This window comes from Venturia canescens, chromosome 1 (assembly GCF_019457755.1).
Source record: "Venturia canescens isolate UGA chromosome 1, ASM1945775v1, whole genome shotgun sequence".
Taxonomy (NCBI): Eukaryota; Metazoa; Arthropoda; class Insecta; order Hymenoptera; family Ichneumonidae; genus Venturia; species Venturia canescens.
Window position 1 is genome coordinate 34,140,749 of NC_057421.1, and position 26,018 is coordinate 34,166,766.

General features: G+C 36.5%; 4 protein-coding genes across 24 annotated transcripts in view; 1 reads left to right on the forward strand and 3 right to left on the reverse strand.

The window, feature by feature from the left end:
* The window catches only part of Mgat2 (alpha-1,6-mannosyl-glycoprotein 2-beta-N-acetylglucosaminyltransferase), a 42,750-nt gene extending 32,164 nt beyond the window's left edge, over positions 1-10,586 (forward strand). For 8 of the 9 annotated variants that reach the window (XM_043411534.1, XM_043411570.1, XM_043411512.1 and 5 more), the window contains 6 exons: positions 3,224-3,407; positions 3,618-4,037; positions 4,216-4,522; positions 5,186-5,356; positions 7,496-7,746; positions 7,940-10,586. In XM_043411534.1, coding sequence (XP_043267469.1) covers positions 3,224-3,407; positions 3,618-4,037; positions 4,216-4,522; positions 5,186-5,356; positions 7,496-7,746; positions 7,940-8,168 — 1,562 coding nt within the window. In that variant the 3' untranslated portion in view covers positions 8,169-10,586. The remainder of the gene's footprint in view (positions 1-3,223; positions 3,408-3,617; positions 4,038-4,215; positions 4,523-5,185; positions 5,357-7,495; positions 7,747-7,939) is intronic. The other variant, XM_043411580.1, reaches the window with a different exon arrangement.
* On the reverse strand, positions 10,569-13,144 carry LOC122406248 (protein D2-like). Its single transcript, XM_043411606.1, has 5 exons — positions 13,010-13,144; positions 12,798-12,907; positions 12,560-12,680; positions 11,086-11,296; positions 10,569-10,911 (listed from the first exon to the last, which is right to left on the reverse strand). The coding sequence occupies exons 1-5, from the start codon at positions 13,026-13,028 to the stop codon at positions 10,779-10,781; spliced, it is 594 nt and encodes a 197-aa protein (XP_043267541.1). The 5' UTR covers positions 13,029-13,144; the 3' UTR covers positions 10,569-10,778.
* A 1,293-nt stretch (positions 13,145-14,437) lies between these two features.
* Positions 14,438-17,281, reverse strand: LOC122405589 (protein D2-like). 8 transcript variants are annotated; one of them, XM_043410486.1, is made up of 3 exons: positions 17,099-17,281; positions 16,033-16,284; positions 14,438-14,954 (listed from the first exon to the last, which is right to left on the reverse strand). In XM_043410486.1, exons 2-3 carry the CDS (start codon positions 16,226-16,228, stop codon positions 14,602-14,604), a joined length of 549 nt encoding a protein of 182 aa, XP_043266421.1. In that variant the 5' UTR covers positions 16,229-16,284; positions 17,099-17,281; the 3' UTR covers positions 14,438-14,601. The 8 variants fall into 8 exon arrangements, with proteins under 8 accessions (XP_043266421.1, XP_043266416.1, XP_043266415.1 ...); XM_043410481.1 differs by lacking the exon at positions 17,099-17,281 and adding an exon at positions 16,737-16,985 and having other exon boundaries at positions 16,033-16,281; XM_043410480.1 differs by lacking the exon at positions 17,099-17,281 and adding an exon at positions 16,737-16,983.
* A 348-nt stretch (positions 17,282-17,629) lies between these two features.
* The window catches only part of LOC122405588 (M-phase inducer phosphatase-like), a 141,334-nt gene continuing 132,945 nt past the window's right edge, over positions 17,630-26,018 (reverse strand). For 4 of the 6 annotated variants that reach the window (XM_043410472.1, XM_043410473.1, XM_043410475.1 and 1 more), the window contains 2 exons: positions 21,214-21,400; positions 17,630-20,599 (listed from right to left, as the gene is read on the reverse strand). In XM_043410472.1, the coding sequence (XP_043266407.1) occupies positions 19,148-20,599; positions 21,214-21,400 (1,639 nt within the window). In that variant the 3' untranslated portion in view covers positions 17,630-19,147. Of the gene's footprint in view, positions 20,600-21,213; positions 21,401-21,840; positions 22,061-22,916; positions 23,305-26,018 lie in introns of those variants that run through there. The other 2 variants (XM_043410476.1, XM_043410477.1) reach the window with 2 other exon arrangements.

The following is a 26,018-nucleotide window of genomic DNA, read 5'->3' on the forward strand; positions in this document are numbered from 1 at the left end:
TGTTGCGCACATAATTTATTGGATTGAAATCTCCTGGTGCTCTTACTATCGAAAGTTTTCGAGATTAGGTTCCAAGAGGTTCAACGGATATCCAAGAACTTTTTAAACTTATTAATAAGCTACGTAGCTTCGTTCAAATTAAAAAAAACTCTCCTATGACTACGTATTAATGTGAGCCAACACTAAATTTTCGTCGACGAAAATTTGATGCAATATTGAATGTAAATTGCAAATTTTTCTATTTTGATTCATAAATCTCAGTAATAATATATACCGTTACGTGAGCATCAATCTCGCTAATTGGTTGACCTAATTATTTCGTAACATTCGTGATGAGCTTTGCTAATTTCAAGAGGCAATACGTGTCTGGAAAACAAAATACGCCTTTCGCCACTGCAACTGAAAATGAATCTTGTTGAATATTTGAAATATTTCATGGTAGTCGTTCAACAAAATATTTCGACCACGAAAACATTAAAGGGAATATTTTATCCTTTCAGTATGAAAAGTTTTGTTGCAATGTTCGAAATTTATTTGAATGCGCGTGCAACGAACGATTTTAATGCTTCAACAAAATTTCATTTTCAACAAGAAAAACCCCCACGGAGAGAATTAAACGGTAATATTTAGCGTGAAATTCACTCTAAAATTTACCAGATATATTTGACTGTTTGGACAAGTTAACGAAAAATATGTATTCCAGTAACGCGCTGTAAAATTTTCAATATTTTTCGGAATTTTCAATTTTATAATAATAAGTATTGAAGATAGTGAAATTTAAGGTACGTATACTCAAATTTACAAAACGCTTAGTGAATTTTTGCTGTGCATCACCGTAAAATGTCTTTGCCCTAACCTAGGTATCGATCACTCGTTTCCGAATTTCGTAGCACACTGAAACGATGATTTACACATTTCAACAAAGGGCTGAGCATATAAAAACAATGAAGAAATAGGCCAATATAGCGACAAGATACCTCAACCATGTCACCAGTATAGCCGCATCCTAAGATAACATTCTTATAGAAATTTTTAAAGTGCAGCGCGGTAAAAATCACCGTGAAGTTCAAATTTACTAAATCCTCCGGTAAAAGTTCCTACTGTGAACAATGAATATTATTTTTTTTGTAGGAAAATTCAATTTCTGTCTTATAATGATATCATGAATTGCAGCTCGTTACCGCACTATCATTACTGAGCAGTAATTTTTCAAATTTAATTCTCTCCGTGCCCGAGCTTATTATTATTTAGTGTGTTATAAAAATACTTTGAAAGTAGCCCATACATAAATGTTTACTTTCAACAAGCATAGGTATACAGAATATGTGAGGGAAAGTAGGGAAAAGCGAAACACTCCCCTGAAAAACGAATTTTTTTTCTTTTCATAAAACTTTGAAAACGAAATTGAATGATTTCGAGTACAATGATCACATTGTGCTTTCAAAGTTTTGAAAAAAAAAATTCCACTTTTTTGGGTGAGTATTCCGCTTTGTCCCACCCTCCCTAAATGCATATTCGTTTCGTCGAACGTCACTCTCGTAAACGCTCTCCCTTCATTCTATGTAGATATTTTACAACAGTCGATAACAGACATCAGAGAATACGCAGAATAATTAGTGCAGAATGTTGCTACGTTCGAAAAAGGTATTTTAGAACTCAATTTATGGATAACGATTAATGACTATTGTTGCAAATGACGAGAGAAAGAGCCGCTGGTTACCAGTGTTGCTCGCTTCTTTAGGTTTTGTTCGAAGCAAAATCTGTTACGACAATAAATTTGGTTTCTCAATTTGGTAAATATTTAGAATACTTCATTTTGCTGAAAATGGTCCTAATTTTTTTTTCAGCATTGTTATCAATAAAAAATGATATGGGGGTTCATTTTAGGAAAGGAAAAGATACAAAAACGAGGAAAAAAAATGTGAAAAAATCCGAATGAAATTTCAGTTTCTTCGCTACTGTCACCGAATAAAAATGGTCCCAAAATTTTTGGCAACGTGGAATATTGATAAAAAATTATATTACGACTAATTTTAAGAATGGAGAAAGTTAAAAAACACAATTTTGTTGTTAGGAACGAAATTTCAATTTTTTAGCTACTGTAATCATTCATTCTTTTGTTGTAGTATTTGTATCGACATTTATTTATTTCTCCGTGATTTTAAACCATTCACGAGCCGATTTTTTTCTACGCTCTTTTTCTCATTCTCTACATCCTTACGAAAAAGTTTTTGAACGACACTGCAATTACAATAATTGAATGCGACTCTACGTGTGAGTTAAGGCAAATGATAAAAAAAAATTAAGCAACTTATCTCAATGATCATGTATAGTTTGCGCGGTTGAGCCCGCTAATTTATTCCACAAGGTTTCCACTTTACTTCCCTTCTCCGAAACCTCAGTAGGACTGAATCTCTTTGGACTCGATGTTTCAACCGATACTTAAACGAATAATCATCTTATTTTTAAAAATATTGATAATTATGAGCACGCAAAACAAACAATCATTTTGAATAATAAAACAATAAAATCACCTATAAATCGATAGCCCATGCGATGTGATACAAAACAATTATAAAGTAATCACCCTACGTGACAATCGTCACGAATTTTGGCTTTACATTTCAATTCCCATCATTAGCTATGAGCGATGATATTCTTTCATGCTTCCTTAGTTCAGTACATTTCGTAGCAATCCATAGAAAAAAATATCTGGTTAGTAGTAAAAATTAAGGGGAGTGGGTTGGTTCAGTGCATAGGCGCTCGGCTGCGTACCCCTCGGTTCTCGGCTTCGACTGTTTGTACAAGAAACTCAGTTGGTCGGGGCTCGGGCGAGTAAAATCTTTCGACTTTCAATCTATGAACACATTTATTTTTTCTTTTTCCTCATAGAAATAGAAATTTAAAGCAGACGTCATGTTTTAACGCCTGCAGCTCGTTGCTTTGAGTTGAATTTTTTTGTACTTTCACACAAAATTTTTGTTCGATCCTATGTTTTTGGCTTTCAATAAATGAAAGTAGAATCCTTGCAATAGCGAATGGCAAAGGTAGAAAGGAAAAAATCGCTTGCAAAAAGTGTGCGAAATGACCATCGCGCCCTGAAGCAAGTATGCGACGATCGGAATAACGGCACTGCTACGTCGAATTAGCGTTTGAAAAAAAAAAGAATTGAGAAGCAAAAAAGAGCGAAGGTTGTACAGAACGTTGCGCATGATTTTTTCAGGTGTTACCGTAGTCGCGGGAGTGAGGTCGGGTCGTGGAACTCTCCTGCGTACCCTCGTCCTCGTTTTTCTCGCGACCTTCCTCTGGCTCCAACTTCACGTGATAAGTCTCACTGGAAGAAACTCGCAGAGTCAATCGTCAGCGAACGAGTCTCTCTTCGCTCTCGTGCCTCAGGAACTTCACAGGTAACTTCCTTTACGTATTATTACTATATATCAAGCTGCGAATAAGAAACGTCAGTCGATCGATTATCTCCACCGTGATTCGTGTCAATGTAAAAGCCTTTTTGGGATTAGTTTCAATCGCTCTTATCATCGATTCCGTACAACTTATTGTGTTAAAACTCGAGCACAAAGAGAACGTTCGAATGAAATCTTCCATTATTTCTCCTCCAGATTCCTCAAAGAGCGAAGAAATTCCTCGGCAGTGTCAAACGGAACGTCCGGCACCTTAACGGATCTTGAAATAATTGAAATAAGAAGAAACATCAGCCGCCTTAATTCGGAGCAGAGGGTCTACAACGACGACGCATTCGGCCCTCTGTCGTCGGATGCCCCGGTGATCGTTGTGCAAGTTCACTCGAGACTCACTTATCTGAGACACGTAATCGTATCCTTGGCACAGGCGAGAGGCATCGAGCAGGCTTTACTCATATTCAGTCACGACGTATGGCATCCTGACATCAATGATCTCATTCAGAGCGTCGACTTTTGTCGGGTCATGCAAATATTTTATCCATACAGTATGCAGACCCATCCCAACACTTTTCCTGGCGAGGATCCGAACGATTGTCCACGCAATATAGACAAACAACAGTGAGTATTGTGATGCAAATATAACATTGAATGTGGAATACACTAAAATACACGGGGCAGGCTCAAGGGGGAATAGAAAAGGACAAATTTTATATTTTTCCCTTAATCTTTCCAAGGCAGTGAGATCATGTCGGTTTTTTCAATATTCTTCTCATTTATTTTCCCGCATTTTTTTCAGAGCGGCCAACCTCAAGTGCATCAATGCCCAGCATCCAGATCTTTACGGGCACTACAGAGAAGCGAAGTTTACTCAGCCAAAGCATCATTGGTGGTGGAAGGCGAATCGTGTATTCGACCAGTTGGTGGTAACGCGGAATCATACGGGTATGGTGCTTTTTCTAGAAGAGGATCACTACGTAGCGGAGGATTTTCTTCACGTTCTGAGGCTCATGGAACGCACTGCAAAGCACAGCTGCCAACGTTGCAATGTATTATCACTTGGGACATATCTCAAAACGTATAATTATTACTCGGATACCAGAAAGGTGAGAATAATTCAAAATCGCAATCTGATAACAAAGAACTCATGAATATGAAACATTTTCAGTCAGCAAATTGGAAAAAAAAAAGAAAAAAGAAAAAACGTTGACTATTCGTAATACTATAAAACTCAAACGATTCTCGTTTAAAATTCACAAAAAATGCCTGGAAAAAGAAAAAAAATCTCTCATGGCAAGAAAAAACGATCATAACGAATTACAAAGTTTAATACCTCTTATAAAAGATGCATAGTGTCTTGCCTCGAGGCGCTCTACAAACAGTGCGACAAGGCGAAGGAATAAAATTAGTTCAGTCTTGTGGAAAGAGTGGAAGCGGGGGAGTGAGAGAGAGGGAAAAAAAGAGAGAAAAAGAGTGAAGGAATGAGAGAGATGAGTTCTCGAGATTTTTTGTCCTACTCTTTTCTGGGATTTCTCGCACAAGGAAATCGCACAATACGGGTTTCACGAATGAATCATTTTGTATTCCCTTAATTAGCCATTCTCCACAGTTTGCTGCAAAAACAACACCAGACACACAGCATTCGCTATTTCGCATAAATCATCGTCATCTTTCATCCACTTATTGAAAAGGAAAAAAACAACAACGACAATAATATTAACAATAATAATCATCGACACAATTTTTCACGCACTTATCACTTCGAGCAGTATCTCGGGGTCAACGGTGCTCTGCAAAAGGAGCTTTTACGAGGTCTGACGAGGCACGATGGATCAACCCAACAGGGTAGCGTTTCGACTTACCAGAACACCCAGACTGTTCAAGCATCACCTTCATGGGCTTTTCAACTTTTACCAAGCCTCTACAGTCACTATCAGAAGGTCTTACAGAACGAGGAAAAATAATTCCCACGCGACTCATAGATTAGCTCATATTATTTTAATCTTCTTCTATGTAGATACACCTCTCAGAATTGGACATGTTATATTATTTATTTGCAATTTTTGGAGCTATTTCTTGAATCAGTTTTTTTTTATTTGAGAGGCTCAACACGAGAGCAAAATTCTTTTCGTTTTGAACGCAATCATTCGTTCAATTTCATTATCACTTCCTGTGCACAATGATTTTGTTCCCAAAAGAATAATCAATGATTTTCAAGAATAATCATGGAATGATTGGAAATAATTAATCAACATGTCCAAAATTTGTACAAATGCATCCATTGAGGTATTTCGTTTTTGACTATCGTCATACAATTCTCATCTTTTAAGGATTTTTTCGTTTACTAAACGAGGGATATTCTGGTGCAAGCCAAAACAATATTCCTCCTCGATATTGGAGTAGTCCTTAAAACGTTGAGAATTATAAATGAAATTAATAGTTGAAACTGAAATATTGTGTTTGACCACATCCCTGGTACTATGAATATACCGCTCGGTTCGATTGACTGCTATTTCCTTGCAAGAGATCGCCTTGAATAAGAAAATATTGCATCCTGGAAATGAAGAGTCCTGACGAAAATCTAACGGGCTCAAGTCGAGTCTTCCGTAGTTGGCTGAAGAAAATCTCCTCAATCTGTAAAGGCTGTTTCCCCTTTCATTGGCGTGATCATCATTGTTGCACCACGATTCGTCTCATTGCAACTCATTTTTCATTTACGTATCATTTTTTTTGCGCTGGAATTAAATAAATTCATATTGGAATGCTTTCGTCGCACGCTTCACTGTATTAGTAGTCAAAAATGAAATATATGAAAAAATTTTCAACCACATTAAATCGACTTTGTCGAAACAATGATCTACAAATATGAGCTAATATGTCTCGAGTGAAAATCTCAAATTTTGAGAGAATCCGTGCTTGTTGTATATACTCGATTTATTTCATTTTTAGACTATCATGCATGCGTAGAACATTTCAGGGGAATATTTGATTGAATCTATTATGTAAGAATGTTGATTATTCGAGCATATAGCAGATTGTGAACCTATAATTTGTCTCCCAATGTTCAATCAATATACTGCTGTTTATACCCTAATTAAAGATATTTAATCGTTTTATACCAGGGGCTCACCCATGGCTGGTCATCGTGAATTTAAATTACAAATCGAAATTTTAACGAGTAATTTTTTGAATAAAATTGACACGCGTTATTATCGTGCATGCTGTTAAAACGGTTGAAGATAGCGCGAAAATGCATACGAGCAAACTTGTTGCGCACAAAATTTCCCACGAGCAAGTCATCAATCGACCTTTTCTATCTTCAGAACTTCAGCAAACGAATGCAGAAACGAGCGCAGAACATTCGGAAAGCGAGCCTCGATTTCCGAGTAATCTTTGTAACAAAAATACTGAAAGTTCAAAAGCAAGACAACTACTTTTTAAGGAGGGACATCAGCTTGAGAAAATGGTGATAGCTTAGTGAAACTTTTAGAATAAATTTTTGCATATTTTTTTTACAGCCTCTCAAATTTTTAATCCATTTCATTCAGGCATTTTTTAGTAAATAATTTCCAAACTTGGAATATTTAACATCCATGAACTCTAAAGAACATGTGTGCAAAATTGGAGGTCATTTAATTCTGCCATTTTTTTATATTTCACATAAATTTCACCCAAAAATGACGTATTTTTGGGGGTTAATCTCGTATAAACAAATCAAACACGGTTTACCTAAACTTAAACCTAGATAACTTAGATAAAAACAATCAAATTCGTATATTTACATAATCTTACTTTACGTAAAGCTGATGTTCCCCCTTAAGAGTGATGGCTTAATATAGAACCAACCGTTATAACAACAGGCTCGAAAAAAAGCATGATTTAGATAACTTTATTAATGAACGATTCGTCTGAAGATTATTAGATAAATGAGTAGCATTGAAATTTGTGGATTATCGATGTTAAGTTCGTGGTTTCAGTTCATACAAAAATGACTGTCCATCCTGAGTCAGCCTGTATAACGGAAAGCATGTTGAATCCGTTTCTTTTGATTAATTTAACGAGTTTTATTGCATTGACAGGCTGAAGTGATACCATGGATATCCAGCAAACACAATATGGGCATGGCTTTCAATCGTATTACGTGGAACAAATTGAGAAAATGTGCTTCGCAATTTTGCTCATACGACGATTACAACTGGGACTGGAGCCTCCAACACGTGGCCCAAACATGTCTTCCCCCGAGCAAAGGTGCAGGTGCTGTGCCTCGTCTCGATTCCGGTCTTGTTACGATGATGATGAGAGCACCTAGAGTTTTTCACATTGGGGAATGGTAAATATTTTTATATTTTTTACATTTAAGAGCTTGAAACGTTCATTATTAGGCGATGAAAAGATTGTCCGCAGGTTGAAAATATGGAAAACGACTGCCAGGCTTTTCGGAGCTCTCAGAGAATTAAAAAAAAATATATTTATTAAAGTTCGTTAATTCCAGATTAAATGATTCGTTTTTATTTTGTTTACAGCGGTGTACATCATAAAAAGAATAATTGCGAATCAACAGCGGTTATCGCAAAAGTGCAAAACGTATTGAAAACTGCACGACCTCATCTATTTCCGACGCAGTTGACGCTCACCATAGCCGGAATAGCAAAAAAGACGAAGCTCCGGAAAGGCAATGGCGGCTGGGGCGATATTCGCGATCACGAGCTTTGCTCGAACATCACGATAAACCCCGACTTCGCGTTGCCTTAAAAATAAATAAATCAGCGAAACAAATTCCTCTTCCGAATGGGAATCAGAATGAGAGACAAAGAGTGAGAGAAGAAAAAAAAGAGAGAGAGAAAATAGATAAAAACTGTGAAAGATTTCGTGATAATACGTATGATAATGATTATAAACGAAAGACTATTTAGAATTATATATTACAGAAGTTGATTAGCTTGGATCGCGTGTAACAAAACAAAAAACAAAAAAATCCGAGAAGGCGTTATAATCGTATTAGGAAATATATCTCGTTGGTGCATTATTTGCTGACGTTAATTTTCAGGGTTTGTTTTGAGAAAGAAGAAGAATTTTAAGGATGTTCGCAAGTAGTTGAGAGCTGAGCCTAAGTTGTATATCTAAAAAGAAGGGAAAGAAAAGAGCCCATAACGACATTGCCCACGTTCGTTAAACATAACGGGGAGAGTAATGAAATCGTATACAAGGATTTAAAAAAAAAATCGTTTTAACGAATCGCTGGGCGATTCTGTGACTGCTGCTAAGAACCAAAGGTTCAACGAGACTCATTTGTTATTTAATTATCGTAACTATTATATATTCGTAGAGTAATGCAGAACGCCATTACGAGGATAACAGTAACAAATACATTTTGTGAAAATGTCTGTTTCGTTTATTGATCTCGATAAGGCGGACGCACACGAGCGAGTTACAAGTTAAGCACTGCAACTACTCGAGGTGTAATGGATGAAAGAAGAAAAAACGAGATTGGACTCTGATCTCGGTGGGACTAATTATAACTCATAGTTTTATGAATATGCTCAACGTTAAAACTTTTTTAAGCATCACGAAAGATAAAATGAAACATTTTTTTCACGCGAAATCGAAGAGTGTTGAGTCGGACAAGACAATTCGACGATCTAATTTCCAAGATTTTTTCGAATTGTAAATTTGCTGATGGTTAATACTTATTTAGCGGTGACATTTGGATTTTGAAATAACAAGATCTGAACGATCATGATCCGATTCCAGACCAGGATCCCAAATCACAACATTTTTTCATATTTTTTTTTTCAATCGAATCTCGCTTTGCGGTAAAAAGGACTAAGCGCAACTCCCCCTTCCTTCGCTCCTTCAGAGTCGTTGAAACAGTGTGCAACATTCAACACAAAATTATGGAAAATAAAAAGCTTGATCGAAACAAAAAAATAACAACGCGCACATATTAATCTAGTAATACTGTATAATGTTATTCAACGAATTAATGAGGTGACAAAAAAATGGTATTTTAATCGTCCGAGCACTCGTGATGCGCGATCTCCAAAAAGAAAAAAAGAGCATTAACCATTTTTTTTGTCACGCTTAAGGATTATGGCCGTCCCAAATTTTATAACATTGTTTCTTTTTGGAAAACATTCCACATAAATTGACGAACAAAAAATGACACAAATTTCTGTCGTTTTTTATTTGAATGCAGTTTCTATGATGAATATTGAAAAGAATAATTTTTAAACATTTTTTATGTGTGATACCGCATCCTCTAGAGTTGAGGAGTCGAGCGACGAGTTAAAAAAAATTGGGATAACGCTGTATTTAGAGGATTGAAGCAACGAAATAAATGGTCACTTCTCCCATGACTATTTTAGGAGCCATGAAAACTTTTGCTAGTTTTCAGGAGATGTGAATCTTTCGTTTAATTCTTTTTTCTACCATCCACAGAAACATTATCATCGCAATGTACTTCGAAACGTATGCTTAATCGCGATCAATTTCTGTTCCCTTCGTTCGTCAATTTATACGCCATAATCAGAAAAACTAGATCAACCAATTCATTTGTTTCTCAAATAAGAATTCAAATTTGAAGTGCTCGACTGGTGCATTAAATCCACTGCATCACAGAATAAAATTGAGCGTTGACTTTTTTCGTGTCAAATGAAAATGAAATAATAAAAAAGACCGAGTTTGCAATGTAAAAGAAAAAATAGATACAATTACGAGAGAAATTTGCGTATATTTTTGTTCGTTTTTGCACTTTTCCGTATTGTCACGTGTGGAAAAGTTATAAAACTAATAATCGAATAAAAATATGGAAATCGTCAGTGAGGAGAATTTCCATTGCAAATTTCGTGTTTTCGAGAATGAACTTTTGTAAAAAAAAGAAAAAAAAACAACAATGAACGGCTTATAAAAACGACAGGAATAGAATTAGGGAGAAAAAAAAACAATATCAACTATTATCCAAAGGCTTGGTATGTACATGTATCATAGCTAAAGTTGAAAAATATTCCAAGAGTGGAGAGAAAGAGAGAAAAAAAACGTTTACGCGAGTTCGTGTACCGTTTCGTTTGCGTATAACGAGCAACAGCAATCTCTTATCTGTGGTATTCGATTCCAATAACGAAATAAGTGTTTTGTATCGAAATAAAATGGATGTTCCTTGAACAAATTAAACAAACGTGTATTTGTTCACAATATTTTACCTTCTACAAAAGAATACTTTAGTTTAACACAAAATGAGGAAAAAAATTTCTACAAATTTCTTCCAGTTCTCCTACGAAGATGGTACATCACTGGGGTGAAAGCAATCAACGATATCGCAAATAATGATCAGTACTTGTATAAGATAAACGTCCAACGACCCTTTTACAAGCTAATCTGCTTGTGTATTATTGGTACGTAATCATCGTATTTGGCTGTAAAAAAGTTTGCGGCGATTGGACCCTCAAGATTATAGCTTTGTGCGAATTTTGTAATCGAGAATTTGCGAGCTTTGTCTCTGAAAACAATGAAAAATATTGTGATAATTTTATCTTTGACAAGTTAAAGACTGCATAGTAACTTTCTTATTTTTACAATTATATTTTTTTCATTGGCATTTTGAAAGCATCTTGATAATTATATGATTTGAAAAATTGATTTCGATCGTCTATCAGTAATCATTGTTACTCACCTCGCACTGAGACGCCGCTCGGTGAATGTGATGGCACCTTGATTCTGTTTATAGAGTAGGAAAATGTAACGGTGAGTACCAGTGCCATTGGGTGGTGCTGGACCAACATACTCAGCGAGTACTTCACCTTTGCCGACTTTATCTTCCGGGATATTGCCGACTAACCAATGTTTCCATTCCCGGTAGTAACCCTTCATCGGTATGTCGGGGTCTGAAATATTTCAAAATCGTTGATCACCATCGACTTCTTTTTATATTATATTTCAAATGAGAGACGACAAACTCAATATTATCAATTTTGAAAAATCTGCAGGCTGAAAATTTTCTTTCGAAATAATGTGGCCATTGGTTCCCAGTTCCTTTTACTTTCATTCCCAACTCAAAATAACACTTTGTACTAAGTAAAGTGTTGATGAAGAATGACGATTGGAAAGGCGTACTCGATTTGAATTCATAAGTTTCGGAGAAAGTTGAGTTTTGATTTGAGAAAGTGAACTGAGTTTTTGAACGACACTTTCTTTTCAACTGTTATTGTACATCTTCGTGACACTAATGTCACTAGTTTTTTCGTCGAATCAATGTGATTCGTTGAAATTTTGATTATGATTATCGATGTCCATCAGCAAATTAATTTATCTCATCCAGTATCGAGCAAAGAAAGTGACAAGATGAAATTCTAAACATTATTGTATGTAAAATTTCAATAAAATAAAAATTAAACACCATGTTCAAAATAAATTGACTCGAAACTCTCCGTTTAATTGCAAAGTCCATTAATTCATTCTGAACGCAAAGAAAAAACTTGGAAACGACGAGTAAAATGTGAGAGGAGATTCGGAGTTGTTCAAATGTTGAAATTTTTTCAGCGAAACGTTTTATTTTACTACGAAAGTCTCAAGTATTTTAAATTCTATTAGTTTTACATTAATGACAGTAAACTCTTGTCACCTATCCACACATTCGTGACGTTTCAATTTTCTAGAATACCGGAAATGTAAATCTGGGAAATCTTTTTGTACGCAGAAAAGCAAGAAAGAGAAAAAAGATCGTAAATTTTGTATTATTCAAATTTTAAATTGTTACCTAACATAAAATGCATGATAAAAAAAGTAAAATTAATCGTAACCACTTATACAATGTAAGTTTGAACAATGGTTTTTTCCACGGGTGTTTACAGCACAAACAACGTATGGTTTGCAGTACATTTGAAAACAGGTTTTGTAAGTGGTGAAAGTTGGCGATACTCGAGTCCCTGAGTTACGTTTATAATACGCATAACTGAAACCGTCAGCGACCACAGTATGAAGAAAATAAAATATATCCTGAGACATGGAGCGATAGAATTTTTCCTATTTTCATGTTAAGCTCGTACGAATTTTTCGATCATTCAGAAGCAGATTAATGAAAACGAATTGAAAGATTTGGTACGAGTGAAAAAATAAAATAATTTAAAAAATCATTTGAATTAATTCACCTGTGAGAGCGAGGGTGTAAAGGACTCCACCTTCGTGTTTGTAATGAACTTCCGGTACATCTTTAGTTATCGTCGGTGCGAATTCGTTCCCCAATTCAACTGCTTTGTCGCCGTATTTCACCTGATCAGGAGAGTAAAAAAATCCATTAAGATTCGCTCACCCGGGAGTTCGTTGTATAAGAGTTAAATGAATTTCTGCGTTTTTCGATTCGTCGAAAATACGGAATAAACAAAATACCTCAATTTTCTCATTTGGTGCTGTGATTTTAATGTCTTTATCGATGTTTGCTTCCTTGAGTGCGGACTCGACGTCAGCATGTACGAGCCCAATGGCACACAAAATAATACCTGTGGGCAGAAAAATCGATTTTTTTTTTAGTAAAAAAATATATTCCTTCCAATACTTTGAGTAATTTTTTTTCGTCTTTGCGTTAAGTATAAATATTTTACCTGCGAGAAAACGTTTCATCTTAACTCGGATCCAGCACGGGTACAACTAACACTCGATGTTGCCAGTTGACTTTTATATGTTCCCCCGTTCTGGAGCTCAGGCACTTTATCCCAGCACACGATCCCGCAAGGCCGACCAGCTCGGTCGATTTGGAATCTGGTAAATGGACAAAGAGCAAAAGGGTCATTGGAACGAGAATGAATTCAACATCTTAAAAAAGATTCAGTCGAATCTTCTTGATCAATTTTTTTTGAGTCTTCAAAGCTGCATTTCATGAAGTCGTTGGAAAATAAATTTGATACTATAACAATGATCAAATGTCATCGAAAAATATCGAAGGATTAAAAAATCTTTATGATAAATATCAAGACCATCAAAGCTTCGAATAATAATGAATTAAGGATACAATGAATAGTAACGAAGACAGTCGAATTAGTTTAGAAAATACCAAAGTAGTAATGTTTGAAGTACCGAAAGAACGAAAGTTTCTTAAAAAGGATTAGAAATTTGAAATAGTTTGGGTTTGGATCATGACGTTAGTGCACAGCCTTCTCGGTTCAAACTCGAATGCTTTAATTCAATGCCAGTCTCTAGTTTTGAAAAGAAGGTTATCTTACCATTGAAGGGATAACATACTTATTTCAGAGGCTTGACAATCGTATCGCAATTCATATTCAGATTTGCGGAAGGCAAAAAAGCAAAAATTTCACGATGCGGTAATTTTGAATCTCTTTCGCAGTGACGATTTTATTACTGTCACAAGAGAGCAGCACTGTTCAAAATTTCACTCTAAATTTCCTATTTTATCGACTGTTTTTAATTTCCGATGTGTTTAAGGAGTTTCAGTACAAAAGTGTAAATATTAAGGAATTGATCAAATTTGGTGATAATGTTCTTCAACATCAAGTGCGAAAACACAAATTTTTTCAAAATTTTCTTCTACTTAGTTATCGAGTAATTACGCATTAAAGCAGATTTCTTATGCCCGGAATGTATACCTATATATATGGAAACGCTATGCTTATACACGTCAACTTTAGTGATCAATTACTCGATAACTGTGTAGAAGAAAAATCTTAAAAAATTTGTATTGTCAAATTTGGCACTAAAAATATGTTCACCAAATTTTATAAAATTCTGAACTTTTTGAAATTTTTTATGTTTTTAGCATGGTTTAGCATGGCAACATTGGTATCGCCTGTACCGAAACTTCTTAACTGAGCTAAATTTTTCAATTATTCGAAATCTCGTTTTTTTCAAGATTTGTGGATGTTTTTAGGCAAAGATCGGATGTATAATAAAAAATTCACACATTCTTTTCAAAAGTAGTGAAAAATTGAACGAAGGACTGAGATTTCTTATCAGAGTATTGCAGATCTTTTCAATGATGAAAAAACCAGTTCAGGCCAGAACAAAATAATACATCATTATGAAACGAGAAGGAAAATTTATTGTCAAATGCTAATAATAAATGATACATTTCTCTGGAATAATTTTTCGAGAACCTCTTGATAATAAGTGGAAGCTTGAATTCTTATAAAACGTTTAAAATCTTGCAGAGACAAGAACAAATGGATCAATTCTTGAATTTTTAACCCCCAAGTTGTTTGTACAGAATGGGAACGTAATCATCATAAGCAGCTTGGTACATATTGCCAGCAATCGGATCGCCAAGCTTGTATTTTGCAGCAAATTTTCTGATGGCGAACATTGCACGACCTTCGTCGCTTCTGTTGGTCAGGCGTTTCTCGTCAAAAGTAATTTTACTGGGCTGCTTGTATAACAGGAAGACATAACGATGGAGACCAGTATTTGGTGGTGGTCCAGAGCCGATGTAGTCAGAAAGAACTTCTCCGTCGGCAACTTTATCACCAGGAATATTTCCCACGAGCCAGTGATGCCATTCCCGATAAGTTGGCTCTTTTCGACTTGGAGCATCAGGATCTCGATTGAAAAAAAAAAATGAAAATCAATAAACAAGTATAATGAAGCAGCCCCTACGAATGACCCCCAATTATGGATAAAAGCTATGAATAATTAATATTTGCAAGGGGAAAACGATCGTTCTTGAATTGGTTTTTAAATAAAAAAAAAAAAAACAAGCCATGGGAACAATTTGCACAGTTAATAAAAAATACATTTGCAAGTAAAACAAAAATTTTATCATATAGAACTTCATAGCAGTCGTCACCATTTTAAGTCTATTTTTAGGTTCTATTGTTTATCACACACCATGTAAAATGCTAGTCTGATGTGTAATTGAAAAAATAATTGCTCAATGTCTCATGTTAAATGAAAATGCCTATCTTCTCTTTTCAAAGAGCAAAGTGATCTTCATTCTCATGTTATATGTTCTCGCTGAGCAGTTGTCGATTTTCCTGAATTGTGATGATGTTTTTGTTTCGAGTTATTCGCAAGGAGTTAGCAATCTTTATCATTATAGGAACCTTGCAAATTAGTAGGCACTTCGGTGTTGAAAGCTCAAAACAAATACAATTTTCATTGAACTGTCTTATGCCATTCATAAAAATTGCCAAGAAATTCTTGACATCTTGAAAATAGCAGAAGATAAATTCATCACAATTTGATTAATTTATTTGAATGTGAAAATTTATTTTGATAAAAAAAAACAAGAAAAAGGTTTTATAAATAAATTCTTGATTTTTTTACACCAGCTTTGAGCATTGACTGAAAATCCATTTTATTCATTTTCAATGGTTTTTCAATATCCTATGAACAAATGAACAAAATAATGTTTTAGCGTAAAATTTTTTTGAATGAATACAAGTATAGAAATTGGCAACTTACACAGAGAAGTGACTTACTCCTTATTTATTAAAGTTCTTTTGTTATCTGAATCTTCTTAAAAATTGATTCGTATGTAACAAAATCACAAATCCCAAGGAATAAAATGTTGCACCAAATCAATAGAATGGAATAAATAGAATAAGCATTCACAATGAATTTGATTGAGTTTAGAAAGAAATATGATATATATTCTGATGATTGAAGTTCATCTCACCGGTCATGCAAAGCGTATAGAAAGCTGCGGAATCGGCATTCCACTTGACGATAGGCTTGTCCTTGACTTGCGTAGGAGTGAATTCTTTGCCAATTTCGACTACAAGATCACCAGAATAGGCGACTTTGAGTACATCCTTAGGAAGATTGTCAATGACGTCAGGAACAACACCATGAGTTTTAAGTGCTTCTGCCATTGTTGATAGAAATCGAGTTTCAATTCCAACAAGTGATCTAGCACCGATAAGAGCTACTGCAACAATAAGCAATAAAACAACAGACTTGAGTTTTTGATGATCATAAGACACTCGCGTGGTTGAAAATAACGAAGAAACTATGCAAACGTGACACGACCATTCGAAAATCAAAGGTTACATGCATGAGTTTCCCAATGTTAATGAAAAGAAAAAAATCGCGGATCATTTTATTTAATGAAAATGCGAAGTCATGATCTTTAATCATCAATTATTACAATTTTCCTGACGCAAACAAGTTTCAATAGGTAAATAATGAAAAATTCACTCTATAGAACATTGTAGTTTGGTTATTCGAGCCAGTATTTTATTTTGCTTGCCGTTACACGTTTGTTTCTTTCCTTTCTTTACAATCTGCCACTGTTCAGTGAATGGAATGTTTTGTATAACAAGTCGAATTAGCCCGTATCTAGAGGATTTTTCCTAGCCAATTGTTAATGTACTTAATTACTTGTGCCGAGGCAAAGAAATGACATGATGTTATTCACGTACGGATGCGAACGATTTTGCAAAACTTGTACACTCTCAACGTTTCAATAGTAGTCCACTAGATAAATAAGTAATTGCAGGAAAGAGAGCCGACGAGCCGGTTACTACGCTGCCAACGATTCAACTTGTAGTGATTTTGATTTACGCCGTAGTTTTGCCGTAGTTGATTACACAAGTTTGTGGTTATGTTCGGATTATTGGGAACTGAAGTATTTTGTATGAGATGACGGCATGTAGTATATTGGATAGAAATTTTCGAGATATTAAATAAATTGAAGAAGGGATATGAATTAAAGGCTTGCTAACGTTGAACAAATCTCGTACCGGTGTCTCGGTCTAGATAATTTTTTGAGAACCCAACCTGCCCCAAACTCTCATTGTTTACCCGGTAGTTTTGAAAAAAACTATTCCACAAAATTAAAAACAAACTTGAAATGAATTCTTCTGAATTATCACAAAAATTAACATATTTATGAACTTGAGAAACCACAGGAGCTGTTATCGATTTGCAATGTGATAGTCATTTTGAGATTGAGCCATACTACATGTACTGGTTATATAATTAAACATGAGCTGAATCAATGTGAGCGAGAAATTGCAATATGTATACCGTGTATTAAGAATTGAAAATCTCACATAACATTCGTTGATAAAAAAAATGAACTACATTGTAATTATTATTGGAAAATAACAAAAAAAGTGATTAAAACACTTTCAAAACAAAACTTATACTTGACATTAACCATATAGACAATTATTAACAGCAGCTAAACGATTATGTTCGATCAAACATGAACGTCGTAAAATGTTTAAGGTAGCGCAGGGATTGTTGAAAGGAAAAGTGATGATTTATAGTTTGTTTTCATTTTGCGACATATTATATTATACGTTAAGATGAATATAACATGGTATAATTTTTACAATATAACATTTATGAACTTTGCACATTTGTAAGTGGACATTCGACTATATTTCGTTTTAATAAACATTCATTTGTATCTTTTTTTCTGTAATTCGTTTATCGTACGTGACACGTGCCGTCAAGAGAGTGTTTCGATTTGATTATAATTTTTGTCTTCTTGTTCGTTTTTGTTTTCTTTGTACATCGGAGGAATATTGAGGATATCGATAAGACAATCGCATGGTCTTGCGTAATAGAATCGCGCGCGCCTTCAACGACGAAATAACGATACATTATGTGTTTTTGTTTTTTCATTCCATATATAAAAATTATGTCATCAAGATAATTTAATCCGTTTTTTTTTTTTTTAATTTTGTCTTCTTTTATATCGTGATTAGAATCGCGAAATGAACATTTTTATTCGAAAGGATTTTTAGGAGCCGCCGTGAAATATGTCCTAGTGTCGTATCTGTACAAATGGGATGCCCGCCCGAGATTACAATAAAGCATTATATAATTATTTGTGACACATTAAAACATCTCTTGTAGCGGCCCCAAAAAGGCCCTTGCCGTCCCTAGGATTGGGCACGGGCTATTGCATTATCGACTATTTTGTCGCTGCTCGATGCGGTAAGGCTTCCCATACATACGTGTATATAATTCCTATGTCTATACATATGCATATGTATCATAATACGTCCACCTCCTTAATCTCTGACTATTCTATTGAACATTTATTTACAGGCTCTGAATTTAATTTACATTTATCGCGGGACACGCCACGGCAAGCTGAATAATAGCATTTTTTGTATTTTTCTCCTTACTTTTTTTCCTTTTTATCTGTCGTTATCATTAATTTACAATTTTTTTTTTTCATACTATCGTCGTCGTCGTCGTCGTCAATAAGCGCTTTTAGTTTCCTTGTACTAGAAAATTGGTATAGATTACTTAAACGTGTATCTCTCGATTTCGAGAACTGACTATAATTATTTACAAGACAACTCTAAGAGTTCTCTCGACGTCCCCCTACCCCTTGTGTCTGAGTTAGTGGAAATGAGGGAACCCTCAAAAATGCGAACCTCTCGAGATTGTCGGTTTATTGACGTCTCGAAGATGTCGAAGAAAAGAATTGAACAAAATATTTATATATATCTATCTTTGAGAAAAAAAAAAAACAGAAAAAAAACAACAAATTTCGACCTCTTCGATAAATCGTTTCACCGGCTTTGCACTCTTTAGTATTTCGGAGCAGTTTCGTTCCCGGTTGAGAGACCAGAGAACCAACTTCTTCCGCCACTTGGCATAGAAAATTTATTTCTAATTATTTTCTATTTCTAAAATATACTCCCTCCCTTTATCTTCGGCATTATCTCAAATGAATAAGCCCCAATTCGTGATAAATTATTATGTATACATTTTTAGACTCGTTTTCATTTTTGTTTGTTGCGTTATGAACGGCGACACGCTACAGCTCAGAAACCGAGCCTCTTGAGGTTCGCTCTTGCGGTAAGACCGTTCAGACGTGATTTTTCTCCCTGCCAGCTCTTACTCTTGTTGCGAAATTGTCGCAAGTCAGCCTCGTGATCAGGATGCTTCATAGGTCTGTAACCCTGTGGAGAACAAAGCTCCTTCTGCTTACGATAGAACTCCTCGTAACCACCGTGCAAGAGATACACCTCGGGATAATGTAACGCCGGATAATGCTCTTTGTTTCGTTGTCTGTCGATATTGCGCAAAAAACGTGATAAATTTGGTCCACGCTCCCACGAGAATTCGCAATGAAATACGAGGATACTCCGTTTATTTGATGCTGGTTCAATCGAGGGAGTTTGCGTTCTGGGATTGAGAAGTATTTGCTCGATGAGATCTTTGCTGTAGAGATTTAGGGCACCGTTGATATGACCGCCGTCGTATTCGTAGGGATAACGACAATCGATGATCGTGAAGGAATCAATTTTGTCTTTAAATTCACCTTGCATCAACGCTCGAAGAGTCTCCGGTGTTATTGATTTAAGATCTTCGTGATGTCCATCAGCGAGCGGTAATATACAAGTTTTACTGAAATCACCCGTCAAATCGTTGTCCGTCGTGCTACGATGTATGGCCGATTTGATGTGAGCATGAGCTTCCGTTTCCGAGTGACTTCTTTGTAAGCCCGGTTTTATGCTTGGTATAGCTTCCGATATTTGTTGTAAGCTTGAGGATTTTTTGGATCTTTTGACTAGTACGGGGCTCGCGTCGGTCGGTGGCTCGGGCCTTTTGAACGATTTCGTAGGCGGTGAACACGAGGGTGAGTAGAAGTTTGATTCACGTGGATTATTGTCGTTGTAAGACAATTTTGCCGTCGACGAAGTTGCGTTCGGCGAACGGAAGAGGCAAGATCGTACTTTCGAGATCGATGGCGGAGTAGCAATTGGGCTCGAGGCAGACTTGTCCATTCTGTCGTTTTGCAACGACAGAGATCTTCGCAATATCGTCGGTTTGGTTCTCGCGAATTCCGGAGTCGTCGCTGCGTCGCATTCCATTGGTTTTTCGGACGACGCCACTATGTGTCCGGACAACAAATTTGAAATGCCATTTGGCAATAATTGGGTACTTTCGACAAGACCATCCATGTCGATCAGCTCGTTGAAACCATCGTCCATGCTTTCGTACTCCGAGGATAAACTACGAAAAAATGACGATGGCCTTTTTGGTGTTTTTGGTGACGAGCGCAACGGCGACTGTACGGGACTGCGGGACTCGACCGACATTTTACGAGGTGCAACACCCAGCGGCTCGGCGAATCTGAACCCATCGCGGCTCTTCAGGATCGTCGTCTCTTCACGGTCCGGATAACTCGCACCGTAACCGCTGTCTTGACTGTTTGGATCGTAATCCTCCAACGGACATCTCGATACTTTTGATGTTTTCAAATCACATATCTGCAAAAAAAAAAAATACTCATTATAAATGAAGTTAAAATGATAACAAACAATCGAAAATTAGCACCCCGTTTTTTCACTTTTGAAAACGATTCGTATTCCGAAGATTAACGCGAAGCTTTTCAAATTTCTGATAATTCTCAATCTTTGACAATTATGCAAATTCCAAATAAGACTCTCGCCAGCCTCGAAAACGGTCGTTTAATTTTTTTCATGCTATTCTGGCTCGGGATATTGAAACGCGTTGCGCTTGCGCACGCGTGACGGACAGATGCAAACAACGCGGGACATGTGCTCCAATTTTACAGCATTCGGAAACAGGGAAAGGCTGTGTTTAGCTATATATGCCCGTTACTCAACGCGCACACCTTCGTAAATATACGAGATTACGTTTTTGATATGTTTCGTAAATGAATGAAACCGATTGAATTTTTCATAGAAACGGAATAAATCGAGTAGACCGGAGTAAGGACGATTTATTTATACCCGAAAAAATCCGTTAGTAGAATTCTTTATAAAATTAATGAATTTCTAAGATTGGTACAATTCTTGACTGAAAATATTTTTAAATCGATTTGTTTTCGAAAAATTCGTTGAATTTTTCAGATTCTTACCTTCTGAGGGCTAGATACGAGGGTAATGGGGCTTGAACTGCCGTTTTCCTTGTCGACGGACGGCGATGTAGTATCCGGACTGGATAGGCGTCGCGACGCCATCCCGAGAAGCCGTCGTGCCCTCGGTTTTTTATTTTTTATTGAACCCTCGGGCGTGCTTCGTATCTTAAAGGCATTTTTGAAAAGCCTGGAAAATGATAGGGGAAAACAACGTTAGACGATCTGTCAAGGAATGAAAAATGTTGTGAAATAATAATAACTTGAAAACAAAACACAAGGAAACCATAAACACGAATAGAATCTCTGGCGTCTCGTGCATATCCGAACATAACCTTAAAAACTCAAAACAAGATACTTCGCGCCCAAACCAAGCTGACCCAATTTTATACATTTCCCTTCTAAATATATCCTTCACGAAGTACACTTGAAAAAGTGATCGAATGCACTAGAAAAAACAAGGTTTCGATCACGGGAATAAAAACTTCAAAATAAAAGTATTTGGCTGGTGCGAAAAGGAGCGTAAATGCCGCGCTCCCGAATACTTGTGCGTGTCAAAATTCCAATCACAAGTTCTAGACAGATAAGAGGACTCTACGTAAAAAAAAATGTTTTTCTTTTTGTTCCTACCGACAGTCCGATATTCTGACGCAAAAACTAGTCTCACGTGTTGTTCATTTTAATTCAGGAAACCAGATTTTTTTAACTCAAAGTCTTTCGCACGATATCCGTCAACGCCGCAACGAAATCCTTCCCTCGCGAAGGTTGGCGCGCAACTGAAGCAATTGAGCAACTACGGGTGGGGGAACGAGCCGCTGATCTATTAGTTCTCACTCCAACCGATAGGAGAGCCACTTGACCCGCCGAAGTTCGATATGCGTTTTGGACAAAAAATTTTTTACTGTAGTATCGTTTTTTTTTTTATAGAAAGAAAAAGACAGTTGAAGAACATTTTAATTATTTGCAATGTAATAAAAGATGAATAACATTTATACATTTTTTTTTGGTTATTTTTCAATTTCTTCTACTCTCTCGTTATTAAGAGATTGTGATGTATTTCAAAGCCGACTGCATAGAGTGTACTTAAACGATCGAGAAAATAAGCTACCTAAACCCTCAATAAAACTTTCGAGGAAGTATTGACCCCGGAATTTTGAATATCCATGAAATTTGTTGGGTCTCACGTTCTTTATTAGGTTTGAGTTTTCGCGATTGTGAATGGTAGACAATAAACTTTATAAAAAATATTTTTTACAACTAAATGAAGGATTAACCGGAATTTTCGAACTCGCGTAAATTCCAACGGAATTTAACCGTTCAACTAGCAACTACCGCGATATATAATAAATTCGTAAATAATCCAAATTCGTCAACGATCGTCATAGGAAATGCGATAAGTTGAGCTACCGAAGTTGCTGCATATCTAATCGTTCCAACGAAATTTTGCTGCTCTCACGATAAAAGAAGAGCCGGAAGCACAAAATTTTACGTTCTGCCACGAGTTTTTATGATTATCAAATTCCGGCGGCACAAATAACAGTTGCTTCCACGAATACGAACGTTTCTCGTGGGCGTTTTGATGAAAAGTAAAATTCATGGTTTTTCAACAGCGATGTTGATAGTCAAAGAACGATAGAACATTGAAAGCATAAGGAGAAGGAAGAGTTGGGAGTGTAGAGTGATTATCTTGTACGAGTATTGCATACCTTGTACATTGCAACACATCACAAGAGTCCGTAACGCTTTCCCACAGCATTATAAGCTATTTGGCCAGTTTGAAGATTCCCGTCGAAAGGAGTAATCACTTTGAAACTGGCACTTAGTGTCCGATCGTGGAATGATCGGAGCGATAACTGAATGCGAATAATTTTGAATCCGTTGATTATGCCTCTTTGTGTAAAAGATTCTAAACCTTCCTCACTTCCCGTTCAACTGCTTTACGATACGAAGTATACCCGATGAAATTCGGAGAGGAATTGAACGGAGAATCAGAGATAGACGCGATTGCGAAAGTCTCGTTTATTCGGTAACCGAGCCACGACGAGCTTTACGTCGAGTTCTCGATTGACTAACCGCGGGCACACACCTCGGAATGCTGCTCCGCAAGGGGGTGAATGCCCATATATACCGCGAGGAGCAATGTATGGTGGGGCGCAGGGCGAACCAATGACGAGTGAGCTCGAGTCCCGCCGAAAGTCCCAAAGGGCGCAGCACTCGTGCGCGCGCTCAATCATCGCCACCAACACTTTTGCCAAGTGCATTGCTCGTGAGCGCCACCGGAGCTCGATTCGTTGGGACTCGGGTGCGCGATGGTCAGTAACGCATGTCTCTATATATCTGTATAACTGTCTCTCTCGCTGTCTGTTTCTTTCCTCCTGTCTTTGCCTCCACTCTGGGGGGGGCCCTGCTTATGTGCGATTTAAGCGGCGAAAGAGGGGCGCTCCCCCTGGACTCCTTGTGTGCGCGCACCCTTTGATCGATACCGATCGCCCCTCCACCATTTCCACCCCACCACCATCCCTAACCTACTTGAATACTGGAGCTTGTCCCTCCACACTTCGCGGTGCTCTGTGCAGTTTTAAAGAATATTGTGGGGGACGGAGAGAAAGGGTTCAACAGGACGTTTTTCAAATTAGGTTCGATTTCGTCTGCGTCCTGACGAAAGAATAACAAAAAGGATGAGAAAGTAAAGTTGATTTAAACTGTTTATCTTTTTTCAAGATTGGACGGCTTTCTTTAAGGTAGTTCATGCGCGAAACAATTTTCTCAAGAAAATCTTGGCATTTACACAGAGTTTAAGGAGGGTGGCTACCGACGATACAATGTTGCCATGCTAAACCATGTTAAATACATTAAAAATTTCAAAATGATAAGAATTTAATAAAATTTGGTGAACATATTCTTTAGGGCCAAATTTGACAATACAAATTTTTAAAGATTTTTCTTCTGTACAGTTATCGAGTAATTGATCACTAAAGTTCAAGTGTATAAGCATAGCGTTTCCATATATATAGGTACACATTCCGGGCATAAGAAATCTGCTTTAATGCGTAATTACTCGATAACTAAGCAGAAGAAAATTTTGAAAAAAATGGTGTCTTCGCACTTGATGTTGAAGAACATTATCACCAAATTTGATCAATTTCTTATCATTTTGACGAGTGTAGCCACCCTCCTTAAATCGGTAGTCGACTGACACGCGTATCAAATTTTAAAGGACTCGTCTTATTCGTTATTGAGATAAACGTATTTAAATATGAAGAAAAATACACAGGGAGCTATGCCCAAAAATCGTTTATCTTTCCATATGACGAATGAACGTTTCTTACGAAGTTTACGAAAAAGTACACAATGACAATCGAGTATGTAATGAAGGGTTGGAAAAAAATTGAACGAAAATGGTAATGAGCACTCTTACAACCTCACATTTACTTATTTCGGCATTTTGTTTCTTCTTGGCTTGGCCCATTCCTGTTATATAGCCTTTTGCCTTTTTATTAATACTTTATTCTTCTTGGTCCATTTTCCTTCGTGTTTATCCTTTGCGCTCTTTAATGCGATTTTTACATAAAAAGCTATAATATTTTAGCCAGGGACGAGTGAAATTTTGGTTTCAGTCGGGGATGGATCCCCGATTAATTAATGGCTTGTAATTTCATGCGCTAAAAGATAAGTTGAAAAAAATTTATTTACAATTTCGAATTGATAACTCTGGCATTAATTAAAAGTGATTATCTTTAATTAGGAAGTAAAAATCGATCCAATTTAGACACCCATAAAATACGATCCTTCGGGCATGATCTACCTTAATTTTATCAACGTTCAGCAGTGACCTCCGCGACTGATGAAAACTCAACGGCACTGATAATTTTGATTCCCACTTTCGCTTGTTGTTTTGATTGAAAAAACGAAAACGAGTAATTTCTAAGTGAATTTATTATTTAAAATACTAATACTTTTTGTAAAATTTGAAACTTTTTAAACTCGAAGATTTGAAAAGAAATTTATTTTTTAGAAATGATCATGAAAAATACAAACTAATATTTAAACGAACAACATTGCGCAAGAACAGGAACGTTGAATGTTTACAAAACAATGACGTGTGCATTTGACCGAGCGTAAGATATCCGCCACTTTATTTTTCCAACACGATTCGTTGGGGGCAAAAAACGTTCAGGGATTGCGCAGCTTGATGATGTGGGACAACACTTGGGTTTATTAATAGCACCTTCCACGAACGCTTCCGATATTTTCTTTGATAAATTTCCGATGATGAAGAGCTCGATGAAATGATGCAACGTCAAGTGACACCTCGAAGTTTTTAATTTTCATCAATTTTCATTCCCTCACGATCTCTGTAAATTACCATTTTCAAACAGTTCAGTATATACTCAATCAATTTAACCCCCGTTCAACTACGTCGAATGACTTTTCGAATACGTTTTTGAGCAATAAAAAAAATATCGATTTTCAGAACCATCCGTGCCTCATTTTTATTCATCTTACGTATGTATTTTTCAGAGTGCATCTCTCTAATTTTCGGTGACTCTTTATAGGCCGCACTTATATATATGCGCTTTCGGATGCAGCGCGGCGTGCTCACAGGTACTTCTCGGTCCGCTTTTTCTCTTCGTCCATTCTTACATTTCTTATTCACCGGTTAGCTTCATTCTCGGGATCACAATGCTTCACCTGATCGCAGGAGACCCGGCCACCCTCACATTCTTCGAGGATTTTCACACGGCAGGTACATCGCACGCGGGAGGAGGGAGAGTTTGCCTTTCCATAAACCCATGTACTCCACTGTG